Genomic DNA, 12,891 nt, shown 5'->3' with positions numbered 1-12,891 from the left:
GCAAGTGTATAGGCGGACCCCTGAAACTTTTCTTTTGCAAGTGTACAGGCGAACCCCTCAAACATTGGTGTACCATGAGTATCAGCGAACACCTGAAAAAATTTGTTTGCCAAGAGTATAGGCGAGGGTAAGAAAAATTTGTTGGGTAAGAGTATAGGCGAGGGCCTGAAAAATCGGTGTACCAAGAGTACAAGTGTACCCCTGAAAAATTGCTTAACCCTGAAAGCAGGTAAAAGCCATAAACATTTTTTTTTTAATGTAGCTGTCGCTTTATTTGCAACAGAGCCTGGAGACAGCCCTCCGACAACATTTGTTTTAACCCCCGTAAAATTGGCGTTTCAGCACAATGACATGCTGTTTTAGGAGGAGGAGGAAGTTCCGAAAGGGATAGACCAAGTTACTTCTTCCTTTTTTGGGGGTTAGAGAGAGGATGCATATTTCTCCTGTTGCAGCTAAAAGAATCTTTAGGTTCCACTGCTTTCCACCGGTGGAGAAGAGAAGTCTGGAGAAATCCAGCCTTTGTTCATCTTTATGAGTGTAAGCATGTCGGCGCTGGCAGTTGATACCCCAGCTGCACTAAACACCCTCTCTGACAAGACGCTAGTGGCAGGGCAGGCCAGCACCTCCAAGGTGTACAGTGCAAGTTTGTGCCACATGTCCAGCTTTGACACCCAATAGTTGTATAGAGCAGAGGGATCATGGAGGATGGTGGTATGATCGGCTATGTACTCCCTCATCATCTTTTTACATTGCTCCCTCCGACTCAGCCTTGACTGGGGAGTGGTGACACAGTCTTGCTGGGGAGACATAAAACTGGCAAAGGCCTTGGAGAGTGTTCCCCTGCCTGTGCTGGACATGCTGCCTGATCCCCGCGCTTCCCCTGCCACTTGGCCCTCGGAACTGCGTCTTCTGCCACTAGCGCTGTCAGATGGAAACTTTAGCATCACTTTTTCCACCAGGGCCCTGTGGTATTGCATCACTCTCGTACCCCTTTCCTCTTCGGGAATGAAAATGGAAAGGTTCTCCTTATAACGTGGGTCTAGAAGGGTGTACACCCAGTAATCCATGTTTGGCCAGAATGCGTCTAACGCGAGGGTCACGGGAAAGGCAGCCTAACATGAAGTCAGCCATGTGTGCCAGGGTACCAGTACGCAACACATCGCTCTCCTCACTAGCCCATACGTGCTGAACAGATGAGAGGCAAGCAGCATGGGTACCCTCTGCAGTGTGGCCAGCAGGCTCTTACCCCTCCTCCTTCTCCTCCTCCCCCTCCTCCTCCAAACCGCACTGAAATATAGACATGAGGGTGGTCTGGCTATTAAGCGACATACTGTCATCCCCGTCTCCTGTTCCAACCACAAAGCGTTGGCCTTTATGCTTAGCAGCAAACTTCTCAGAAGGCAAAGCAGTGGGATGGTAACGCTAATGATGGTAACGTGGAATGAGGAAAATCCTGGGCGCTCCGGGCCGAGCAGCGTTTCCCAGAAAGCGGAAGGAGCAGGCGAGTTTCCCCTGATAGAGCCGACGTCGGTAAAGTAAGGACTCGCAAAACGTCACAACGAGCACCTTGTCGGGGCCAATGGGAAAGAGCTGTGGTCTTTGACACATTTTCTCAAAGTGCTGAGGAGTGGGGACGCACTCAGTCAATGCACCACAGCCTTCCCCCACCGCTGCCTCCCTTGGGGCAGAGCGACTGAGTCCCCCTCTTCCCTGCCAAGTCCCCACTCTGCTTGTCTGGCCGTGGGGCCAATGTGTGGCCATTTCAAGCCTGGGCTCCCCCTCCGAGAAGTCGGGCAAGGCTGAGGTGGGCGCCTGCCCATATCTGCCATGTGACCCCTTGTGAGCCCCTCTCCCACGCAATCGGTGCGAAGATGAGGCGACCGCTCCAAGCCTGGGCATCCCCACTGAGAAGCAGGGCAAGGTGGATGTGGGCGCCTGCCCGTCTCAGCCGTGTGACCCCCATGTGAGCCCCTCTCGCACGCAGTGGTGCGACGATGAGGTGACCGCCGCAAGCCCAGACACAAGCTCTGAGAAGCCGGGCAAGGTAGAGGCGGTGGCCCTCGCCCACCTCTGCCATGTGAGCCCCTGCGAGCCCCTCTCCCACACTGCGGTGCAAGGATGAGGCGGCCGCCCCAAGCCTAGACACCCCCTTCGAGAAGCTGGGCAAAGTAGAGGCGGGGGCCTGCCCGTCTCCACCGTCTGACTCTCTGTGATCCCCTCTCCCATGCAGTGGTGTGAGAATGAGGTGACTGCCCCAAGCCTGGGCACCCCCTCCGAGAAGCTGGGCAAGGTAGAGGCGGGGGCCCTCGCCTGCCTCTGCTAACCTTTTCTCGTGGGTTAGCTTAGCACGGCACGTCACAGCGCAAGAAGAACGTGTTCTCTCTCTCCTCCCAGAAAACGCTCTGAGAGGGCAGAGCATCATACAGCACTAATCTTGTGCATAATTCTCAAAACACATGCCATCTATGGCTGTGATATGACTATCACAGCCATCCATGTCTCCATGGACCAATCACAAGGGTCCCTGGTAGTTTCTATTTACAAAATATGGATTTGGCAGCTTTCTATATTTCCAGGTGCACTAAAACTTTTTGCTTTGGGGTGCAGGGGAGGGGCAGGGGGTTCAGGGGAGGGGCAGGGGGTTCAGGGGAGGGGCAGGGGGTTTAGGAGAGAGCCAGCTTGGGAGGCCGTCAAAAGGCATATTGGCGGTCGTTAAGGGGTGTATTTTTCAAAATAGGGTCATTTGTGTCGGTATCTATCATTCTGACACCTCTGAGCGTTTGCAAACTTGGCTTCGTGCAGGAAAACAAAATATTCCTCAAAATTTTAATAATGAATGTTAAATCTGTATGTCTCTAAGGGTGACTACCCACTAGCATTTTTTTCCCGCTGTTAATTCACTGCGTTTTTGTTTTTTTTCAAATATCAATGGGACTTTCTAATGTTAAAATGGTAACGCAGCAAAAACGTCAACTGCATTGAGATTTTAACATTACAAAGTCCCATTGACATCTGGAAAAAAAAACAACGCAGCGAATTCGCGAGTGGAAAAACGCTAGTGGATATTCACCTTTAAATGCTAAAAAAAAATAAACTAAAGTTTTGTAAATGCGCTTCCAGAATAAAGTTAAACACATGGAGTATATATCTTATCAAAAATCTGGACAGTATGTTTGCACATATTTGAGATATTGCAATTAAAAAAAAAAGACAATTTTTCCCCAATTTTCCCAATTGTGTTGCTTTTAACAAATGTACACAAGTTATATCAGTCTATTTTTACGACCAAAGTGAAGCACAATATGTGGCGAAAAAGTAATGTCAGAATCACTTGGATATGCAAAACCTTTACGGAGTTATTCTATGTTACAGTTACACATGTTAGGTTTCCAAAAATTTGCCTGGTTATTAAGGTACAAGTAGGCTTGGTTACCAAGGGGTTAAATTAAAGGTGCCCACACACCTTCAACAGCTGTTGGCTGAATGATCATTGTGTCCCTCAGCTCTGTTGGGCTTGGCTGGGTGTTTACATCTTTAGGGGGGATAGGTCACAGCCATACAAACTTTCTTCAAGAGAACAAAAGGATCAAGCATTAAAATAAAAAAATCTTGCTATTTATATAGCACCAACGTATTCTGCAGCACTTTCAGGTAATTATTTATTTATTTTACAGACCCCAGAAGGATGGAAGGCTGAGTCAACCTTGAGCCAGCCACCTGAACCACACAAGGATTGAACTTGCAACCTTCTAATTGTAGGTGAGAGCTTACACTCTGCACCACACAAGGCTCAGACATCAAGGTCCCTGATACTTTTTTTCTCCAAACTCATCTGTCAGAGGAAGTTGAGGAGCCCGCATAGAAATTAGAGATTTGTCTGGCCCAGCTGTAATAGGTGGATTGGATGACTAAACACTAATGTGTATGAGAGCCTTTACTGTGTACAATTACTACCATCATGGAGTATGTACATCGTACATATATCTCTGCCAACAGCTTGTGAATAAAGTGAATGTTAGGAGAGGGAGAACATCATTAGCAGTGCAATATAATGTCAGTAGGTACACAACACTGGTGAATGTGCCAACGATCAACTATTCACAGTACAGATGGGCATACATATCAGTTATACCATAAGATGTTTATGGGCACTCGCATTTTGCACTTACCAGGTGACTGTACTTATAATTTATCTCTGCAGATTGACAGTTCCTGGTGAGGCGTAGATCATGTAGAGCCTGAGCCAATATGTACACAGCTTTATAGACTCGGTCAGAGAGACCAGGGTCTTGGAAGTTATAAAAGTCTGTGACCCTTTCTGTCCCTGTACAGTTATGAAGAGATTTATTGTATGCAAACTGATGTAATTCATTCATTCGGGGATGTCTTGATAGACAGTGGACATTTACCAGCCAAATATGAACCAGTAACATGTCTTCTGGATGATTTACAGTCTGGAAACTTTCATAGAAGCTGCTCATATCTGGAAGAGGCAGCCGAGAAGGTTCAATAGCCAAACTCCCATTTAATGCTTCTTTGTGATGTTCTATAAGAGCTGCCATTAAAGCAAATGGAGGACCGAAGACCAGAGTCTTATCCCGCAACACAATTCGTAATGCGTGTAACCAATCTGCAAGGTATACAGAATACGTCCCACAGAGTATGATAACCTGGGCTGATGACTTGCTGATGATCTCCATGTTTTTTCTTTCTATCTCATGTATAGCATTTAAGCTCACACGCTTTACTTTTATGGTGTAGGCCACACAGATTTCATTCATGGTCAGATATTGTGTCAAAATCCGAATCTCCTCATTACCGCTGTCATCGTCTGAAGATACAATCCCAACCCATGTCCATCTAAAGAACTTCATTATCTTGGATAACACCAAACAACTGATCTGGGCACTTTGACTGGTCCTGTAAAAAGTTGGGTAGCGATGTCGATCATTTAAAACAGAACTTGTTGCCCCATAACTGATCTATAAAGAGTAATGATATAAAACAAGTATTAATGCCAAATAAATAGCCTAGAATCTAATGGAAAACCAAAAGAAATAGAAATGATTGATGGTATGAAATAGCAGCCTAGCCCACACATAGGGCAGAACCTCCGCTCTTGGACTCTAACTGCAGATGGAAGAAACAGTAAATGAAGTCCACACATTTCTGCACTGATTATAAAATGTGGTCTGGTTGTATCTAAGTTACAATTATAGCCAGACACAATGGGGAACATTTTCTGCAAGGACCGTTTGCACAAAAATGTCGTGACTTTTAAGCCTTCTGCGTCAGCCCTGCAACCTTCTTTGAAAAGTGGGTGCAGCTTGTTTGGAGGGTGTACCAAGAAACTTATGAATAATTTATCCCAGACACTGGCCTAAGTTATGCCAGAAATGTGGGCCTGTTGGGAACAGGCATACATTTCTGTCGAGGCACACAGAGGATGGGAGTATGCACTGAGTGCCTAAAGAAGCATGTGTTTCATGTATTCAGCGCACCGTCCGCACGAGAAACTGTAACAGGGCCCCATAACTATAATGCTTTATTTATAGTATTGGGCTTTCTATATTGCCTTATGGCCCCCTAATGCTCCTTGGCCTAGGTGCAACTGCATCCCCTATAGTTATGCCCCTGCCTATAGTCCACCATCAGGGCTACAGGTCACGTCTCATCTTTTATTATTTTTAAATCATATTTATCTAGATCCTGGACACAGGGCATACGTTAAGGAGTTGAGACGACAAGGTGCTGGCTTGTCATGGCGGCACTTACCACGCTCCCTTCCAGAGGACTGCATGTAGCCACAGCCAGGGCACTGCTGGGCTTCTTCCGGACACTCCTTGGAAAGGGATGCCCAATAAACATAGCGAACAGTGATTGAGGTGTTGTCATGGGTGACACTACTTTTCCGTTACACACTGGAATGACCTTTGGCAGAGAATAAATGAGCCACAGACAGATATAATGTACCTCAGGTCCATGGGAACAGTCAGGGCTTGGCGAAACTTTACTTGAAATGAACTTCCATCAGTACAAGGCAAAAAAAAATATTCCAAGTGCAAGCATTAAGACAGACTTGAGTAGAAGTACCTCCACACAGCGATCCCAGACTTCAGAACACCTGTGTGTTAACAATTGAAGATGTGTACCTCCACCCAGTGGTCCCAGACTTCAGGACGCTCAGGTGTGAACAATTGAAGAAGAGTAGCTCTACGTGGTGATCCCAGACTTTAGGAGGCTCATGTAGGAAGTTCAGAAATAACTAGAGTACCTCTGCACTGGGCCTTGGACAATTAGTCTCATGTTCAGCTCATGCTTTCTCTCTCTTTGGGGATCACTCCTCTAGCATTCATGGTCCTTTCACAATGGGAAACCTCTCCTCCTCTTCCATCTTCACCACATTAGGGTTAAAGGTACCCCCATGTTGCTCTGTGCTTTCCTCTCCTAGACTAGGAAGATGAACCCTGAATGGAACTAACTTTCCTGCTCTCAATCACACACATTTATAATCTCAGACACACCATGTGACAGGACATAAATTGCTACTTTTAAGGGACAGTCATATCCCAGTCTCATGCAAACAGTTAACCCATCACGTGCTGCAGCTGTGCAATACACATAGCACGATGACTTGACAGTTTTTGCACAGTACATCAACATTAGACATAGCAAATATGATATTCATGGAGGGGGCAGGAAAGCATATGCTGTGCCACTACACAAGAACTTAAGCTTCATACAGCCAGGTGTTATGCTTCCATCTACTATTTAGCTTAGCTAACCTGGTCCTAGCCCTCTAGGTCCAGGAACAGCCTTAGCTGCGTAACCTGGTTGTTCTAAGCTAGCCTAGAAATGATTTTAGGGTGCGAGTACTCCTCAAAGGGACTTAGTTTTTGTGGTTATACTAACTACAAGGTGAAGGTTGATATAGAGCAGACATTGAGAAATGGGGGTCTAACATAGATAGTTTATTATCCCACCTCTCCCTCAGAGATTAATTTGAAAACCCAGTTATTTCTTCCTCTTTACTTCCTAACCGAGTCTCTGTATGACTATATTATTAGCCGAAGGTTGAGAAAACTCTCACTATCTAACTGCCTATTAGGACCGAGTATTCATACAACCCCTTAGGTTGGGTCCTGTTACATATAGATCCTATAGTTGATTCCTCCCAAAATCTGGGAAGTTTTCATTGCCTTTTTCTCTATTGAGAGAATAGGTTCTGTAGGTTCCTGATGAGCTGTTGTTATGGTGAAACACGTCAAACCATGAACCAACGTGTACTAAATAGAGATGAGCGAGCACCAAAATGCTCGAGTGCTCATTACTCGAGTCAAACTTCCCGCGATGCTCGAGGGTTCGTTTCGAGTAACGAACCCCATTAAAGTCAATGGGCGACTCGAGCATTTTTGTATATCGCCGATGCTCACTAAGGTTTTCATTTGTGAAAATCTGGGAAATTCACGAAACAGACACAGAAACAGATAGGGCAGGCAAGGGGCTACATGTTGGGCTGCATCTCAAGTTCCCAGGTCCCACTATTAAGCCACAATAGCGACAAGAGTGCCCCCCGCCCCCCCCCCGCATTGTCAGCATAAAGATCGTTCTCCTCTGCCACAGCTGAATGAGCTGCCTCTGATTGGTCACAGCCTCACCAATCAGAGGCAGCTCTTACTCACACCCATTCATGAATTCATGAATGGGTGAGTGAGTGCTGCCTCTGATTGACAGCTGAGAGCTGCCCCTGATTGGTCCCTGCGCTGAGCCAATCAGAGGCAGCACTCACCCATTCATGAATTCATGAATGGGTGTGAGTGAGAGCTGCCTCTGATTGGTGAGGCTGTGACCAATCAGAGGCAGCTCATTCAGCAGGCGGGGATTTTAAATCCCCGGCTGCTGAATACTACACAGAGCAGTTCAGGAGAACTGCCGGCCGAATGCGGCTGAACTCCGGCTGCAGTGGAAAGGTGAGTATACATTTTATTTTTTTTTTTTACACATTTTAGGATGATTTTCAGGTAAGGGCTTATATTTTTAAGCCCTTCCCAAAAATTCATCCTGAGATCGCCCGCAGCCCATTGCTTTCCAGAGCATCTCGAGCACCCTAATACTCGAACGAGCATCAAGCTCGGACGAGTATGCTCGCTCATCTCTAGTACTAAACCATGAATGAATTCACTCTGTAAAGTAAAAATCATTCTAGGTTACATTTGAAAATCACAAATCAACTTACTGTTTAATCCAAGGATCATATTTTAGATCCATGCTGAATGAATGAAGGCACTAAGACAATCCTGGCTCTGTCATTCTCAGTGTACTAACCTTACATTGTAACCCATTTACTGGTTGGCATACCTTAAATCAGATCTCTTTCCTTTTACCAATCTTTGCTTTATGGGTCATTGTGTTCTGTATACTTTATAGGGATTCCTTCATCTTGGATACCAACAGGGGTTTGTCTATGTAGTTTTATGTAATGTGTATGTCTCAAAGTTTACAGCCCTGCACTTTCCAAACTTCATGTGTGGGTACTACTCAGCTTCTGTATGTGTTTTCAGCCTGAATTTTTTAATAGTTTGACTACAATTTAGTTTTAAATATGTCTATTCTGCGATGGGCTGTAGCTACAAATAAGATTTACACAATATTGAGAAATGCTGGGCCATTCATCCTTGAAAATGTTTTACAGCTTATCATTATTTCTGGGATGCCTTGTGTGAGCATCCCTCTTCAGTTGATGTCCCAGCATCTCTATAACATTAAGGCCAGGATTGACTTTGCCATTCTAAAACATTTTTTTTTTACCACCATTGTTTATGTTATCACTTGTGTACTTTGGATCCTTGTCTTGTTGCATCACCCTTCAGTTTGATCATTGTTTCCTCTGTGATCACATGCCAAAGCCACCAAAACCATGAAACCCCTCCATCATAGCCCTAAATCATGATACTTCCTCCACTGTAGCCCCAAACTATAGTAGAAAGTGAGGTCCACGGCAGTTTAAGTTGATGCATAAAAACGTATTTTATTCCTCCATGTAGATCGCCGCAATCTACATGGAGGACTAAAATACAAAGATTTTATGCATCAACTTATGCTGCTGTGGACTTCACTTTCTACTATATGCTGTTTATGTGGAACTGAGATCTGGGATGCCGATTCCGTGGCATTGCATGGGATTTTGGTCCTGCCTTTGTGGATGTTGAGTGAGTGCTGCCTGAAAAAACCTTTTGCTTCTATCATAGCCCCAAACCATGATGCTCCTTCCACTATTTGCTCCAAACCATGATCCGCCTTCCACAAGGCTCCACAGTTGCATTAGCTTTTGGTGTTGGTGTTGAGTGCTCTCTTTTCCTTCAAATATAACATTGTGCATTTGTACAAAAAGGTCCACTTTTGTTTCATCTTCCCAAATCGATGTAACTTTTTATCAAGTCTTAATAATGATTGGGAATAGGAAACCAAACCAGAAAAACAGCAGCTGTCTGTGGATGGTTTCCTGCCTTGGTTTTCTATTCCCAATCATTGTTAAGACTTGTGAAAAAGTCACGTTAATTTGAAGGAATGCCACCCTCCTATAGGTGGCGCTGCAGAGGTATTTTTCCATATTCCTTATTTGGAAAATGGCATACTCAGTATAGACGTCATGGGTATCCTTATAATAACAAGGTATCACTGAAAGGATAATCAAACTACTAACGACCACTTGTCTGTGAGTATGTATATGGGTAGGGGTGTGGGAATGCAGGAATTGCACTTGAGCAGATGGGTTTTATTTCACAGTCTTATCTAACACAGACAACCTCCTCTTCATCATACACTAATCTATTACATGGACGACCTCCTCCTCCTGAAATACTAATCTATTATACAGACCTCCTGCTCCTCCGATATCTTACACAGACAACCTCCTCCTCTGCTCCAACTACCACACAGCTTCCCACTAGCACTGAGCCACTATGTACCACGCAGAAATGAGTCCAGCACCCACTCTTATGAAAGCTGTCCGAAAGGAAGTCTGTGTTACCCATAGGCACCAATCACAGTGCAGCTTTCATTTTACCTCAGCGGTATAAGAAATAGCCATTGGCAACAAAAATTACAGGAGAAGTCAGTGAGTATAAAAAGAAATACACAGGCAACGCCGGGTAATCAGCTAGTAGGTGACAAACGATCAGATGTCGTATCAATAGTTTGTGTTAAATGTCATAGTTTAAGCTTTGGTTGTATTGTTGTTATTAGGCCAAGATCAATAGACCTTACAAGCATCCGTTGTGGTACCCATCTAGTGACGTGATGAGCGATAAACTCTTTTTATAACATCCATTAATTTACTCGTCTTTTGTAACAACCATTATTTGACCCTGCGCATGTTTCAACCAAACTATCAGCGGTCCTATATCAGAAAGTACCAGTTTCTTTTTTGGTTCATTGATCCTTGGTACCTCATATCCTACTAGGAGTGGCCGTTCAGTGACAGTAATGTGGATGTAACAATTATAATACTAGCATAAAATGCATACGTAGAACTCAAATCTGATGTAAATGATGGAACAGGGAATCACCCTGCAGCTCGAAATATACAAATAATAAATGGTGCTAAGATCGGGTGTAGGAATAGGGTGGTTAGACCTAGACCTTCATTGCATTTTGTGCTTATGGTTATAAATGTTACATCCACATATAGGACCCCTGATGATACCATTAACGTGGTTGCAATGTGCGTAGTGTCAAACAACGGTTGTTATAAAAAGAGTTTATCGCTCATCACGTCACTAGATGGGTACCACAACGGATGCGTGTAAGGTCTATTGATAGTGGCCTAAGAACAACAATACAACCAAAGCTTACACTTTAGGACATTTAACACAAACTATTGATACGGCATCTGATGGTTCATCACCGATGAGGTCGCATTCGCATGGTGGCATTTGCCAATAAACAGTGTGCTTTCACCTCCATGATCAATCATTATGATGCCAAGGGCCTGTGACTGCAACACACATGATTTAATAAATGAAGGATCGTGGTGTGTATTACACAAATTATCACATTTTGTGCTTGGAAACCCATTAGAGGCCATTTTTGTATACGCCTATGGGGATAACCAACTACAAAAGGAGATCCAGCCATTTCATGGTGCGTTCCCCCCGTCCTCCCTTCTTTTGTGTCGTTTTTGGTTTTGTGTTTTTGGGTTTATGCTTTGCTTCATATTAATGTCATCACTGTTAGCTATGAGCAGTTCCTGATTTTTAATTCTAATTATTAAAAGTCATATTTTATCATTATCCTTTCAGTGATACCGACCTATGCAGCTAAGATCCGAGTCTCAATGATCAATGAGAACCAGAAACATGTTTTTCTGACAGAGCTAAGGACATGAGGATGCCACCTACCTGTGAGTATCGGTATATGGCTAGTATTTGAGCCATGGACACCGTAGATACTGAACCCAGGTCTCCAATAAATCCGGCTACATTCCTCTGCTCTCTACAACAATAATTGGGGACGGTCCTTCCGGGTCCTGATAAAATCTGTAGGACACTTCTCACAGATTTCTTGCTTTCGGAGCACGAGTCATATACATGATATCCCAGAGAGATGTTGGGTAGAATTGTCTGATCTCGGTTAATTTCCTCAATAGCGAAACGGAAAGTCAGAAGATACCTGTAGTACTGAGGCACGGGTCTGTGGAGATGAGATAAAGTGGTAGGAGATGAATGGAGGTCGTGTTGGCGACCATCTGATCAGTAAGTATTAACCCTACTGATATTTTTACCATTTTGATATTTTTATGTTCTATTGTGGAAAAACCTTCATGACAACTATGGATTCTAGATTTTCAGGAAATCAGATGGCTAAGGTTGTGTAGTTTTTATGGTGTGTAAAGATACACTGTGTGATGAAATGTTGCAGAAGGTTCGTCGCTGCATGTATTTTTAAGAATACTCCGCCATGTTTTAACGTATGATGTTCATGAAACTGTAATAGACGGAAGAACTCATACCCTTTTGTTTTATGCCATGTTGCCTGAGGGAATTCTTGAAGTTTCTGTACTGATTGTTTGTATCACGTTGGCAATTATCTGTTTTTGTTGGCTTTGCTATAACATCACCAAAAGTTCCCTGAGAGGCAAAGTGTGGTCTCCCCTGAACCCTCCGAAGTAATCTGTGTGATTGCTGGAAGATGCTGTAAAACTGTTCCAGGACAAGGAAGACTGTGTGTCCTCCTATAAAGTACTGTGTGATATAGTGTCCTGTATACTTCGTGAAGAATAGTGAGCATATGAAGATGGGGGCAGAACAGTCTAAAACATATCTTACCCTTATCGAGATAATAAGAGAGAGGGCGGGGGAGGATATCAGTAAACAAGCCTATAAAATATACAGACAAATAGGACTTAAAAAGGCGGGAACTTTCAATTATGAATTTTGGTCCCAATTTAAAAATAAAAATATTAAAATGCTACGTGACTTAAAGCTAGAAAAAGGTATCGAGGCCATAATAGACTTATCTAGGAAAGCCCAAGACGAACACTGGGACACGGAGGCCAGGGAAGGCATAGTTGTTCATTGTCCTCTGGCCCCTCCACCAACCCCGTCAATTCCTACGGGTCTTTATCCAAACCTTGCAGAAGAGCTTCCACCTGCCTACCCAACTCCCGCATCTTCTACGGCTCCCCCAGCACCGGACAATAATCCTTTCAGGGGTCCAGCTTGGGATTGTCCCAGATGCAGGCAGCAGAATCCCTGCTATCTGGAAGATTGTCTTGCTTGTGGGGGCCCCAGACCCCATGGACAATGTGTCCCCGGCAATAGGCCCCCTTCTAATGTTACCCACCAAATGTTCCCTGTAACCTCCACCACTACCACGGGAAAAGGGGTCACG

General features: G+C 44.4%; 1 protein-coding gene across 1 annotated transcript in view; it reads right to left on the bottom strand.

Annotated features, from left to right (window-relative positions):
- Positions 1-12,670, bottom strand: part of LOC136590510 (vomeronasal type-2 receptor 26-like) — a 40,329-nt gene extending 27,659 nt beyond the window's left edge. Inside the window, exons 1-3 of the mRNA XM_066588378.1 lie at positions 12,615-12,670; positions 11,400-11,691; positions 4,170-4,982 (exon numbers count right to left, since the gene is read on the bottom strand). Coding sequence (XP_066444475.1) covers positions 4,170-4,982; positions 11,400-11,691; positions 12,615-12,670 — 1,161 coding nt within the window. The remainder of the gene's footprint in view (positions 1-4,169; positions 4,983-11,399; positions 11,692-12,614) is intronic.
- Positions 12,671-12,891: the final 221 nt, after the last annotated feature.

This window comes from Eleutherodactylus coqui, chromosome 1 (genome assembly GCF_035609145.1).
Source record: "Eleutherodactylus coqui strain aEleCoq1 chromosome 1, aEleCoq1.hap1, whole genome shotgun sequence".
Classification (NCBI taxonomy): domain Eukaryota; kingdom Metazoa; phylum Chordata; class Amphibia; order Anura; family Eleutherodactylidae; genus Eleutherodactylus; species Eleutherodactylus coqui.
The sequence above is the reverse complement of the archived record's forward strand: the minus strand, read 5'-3'. Positions and strand labels throughout refer to the sequence as shown.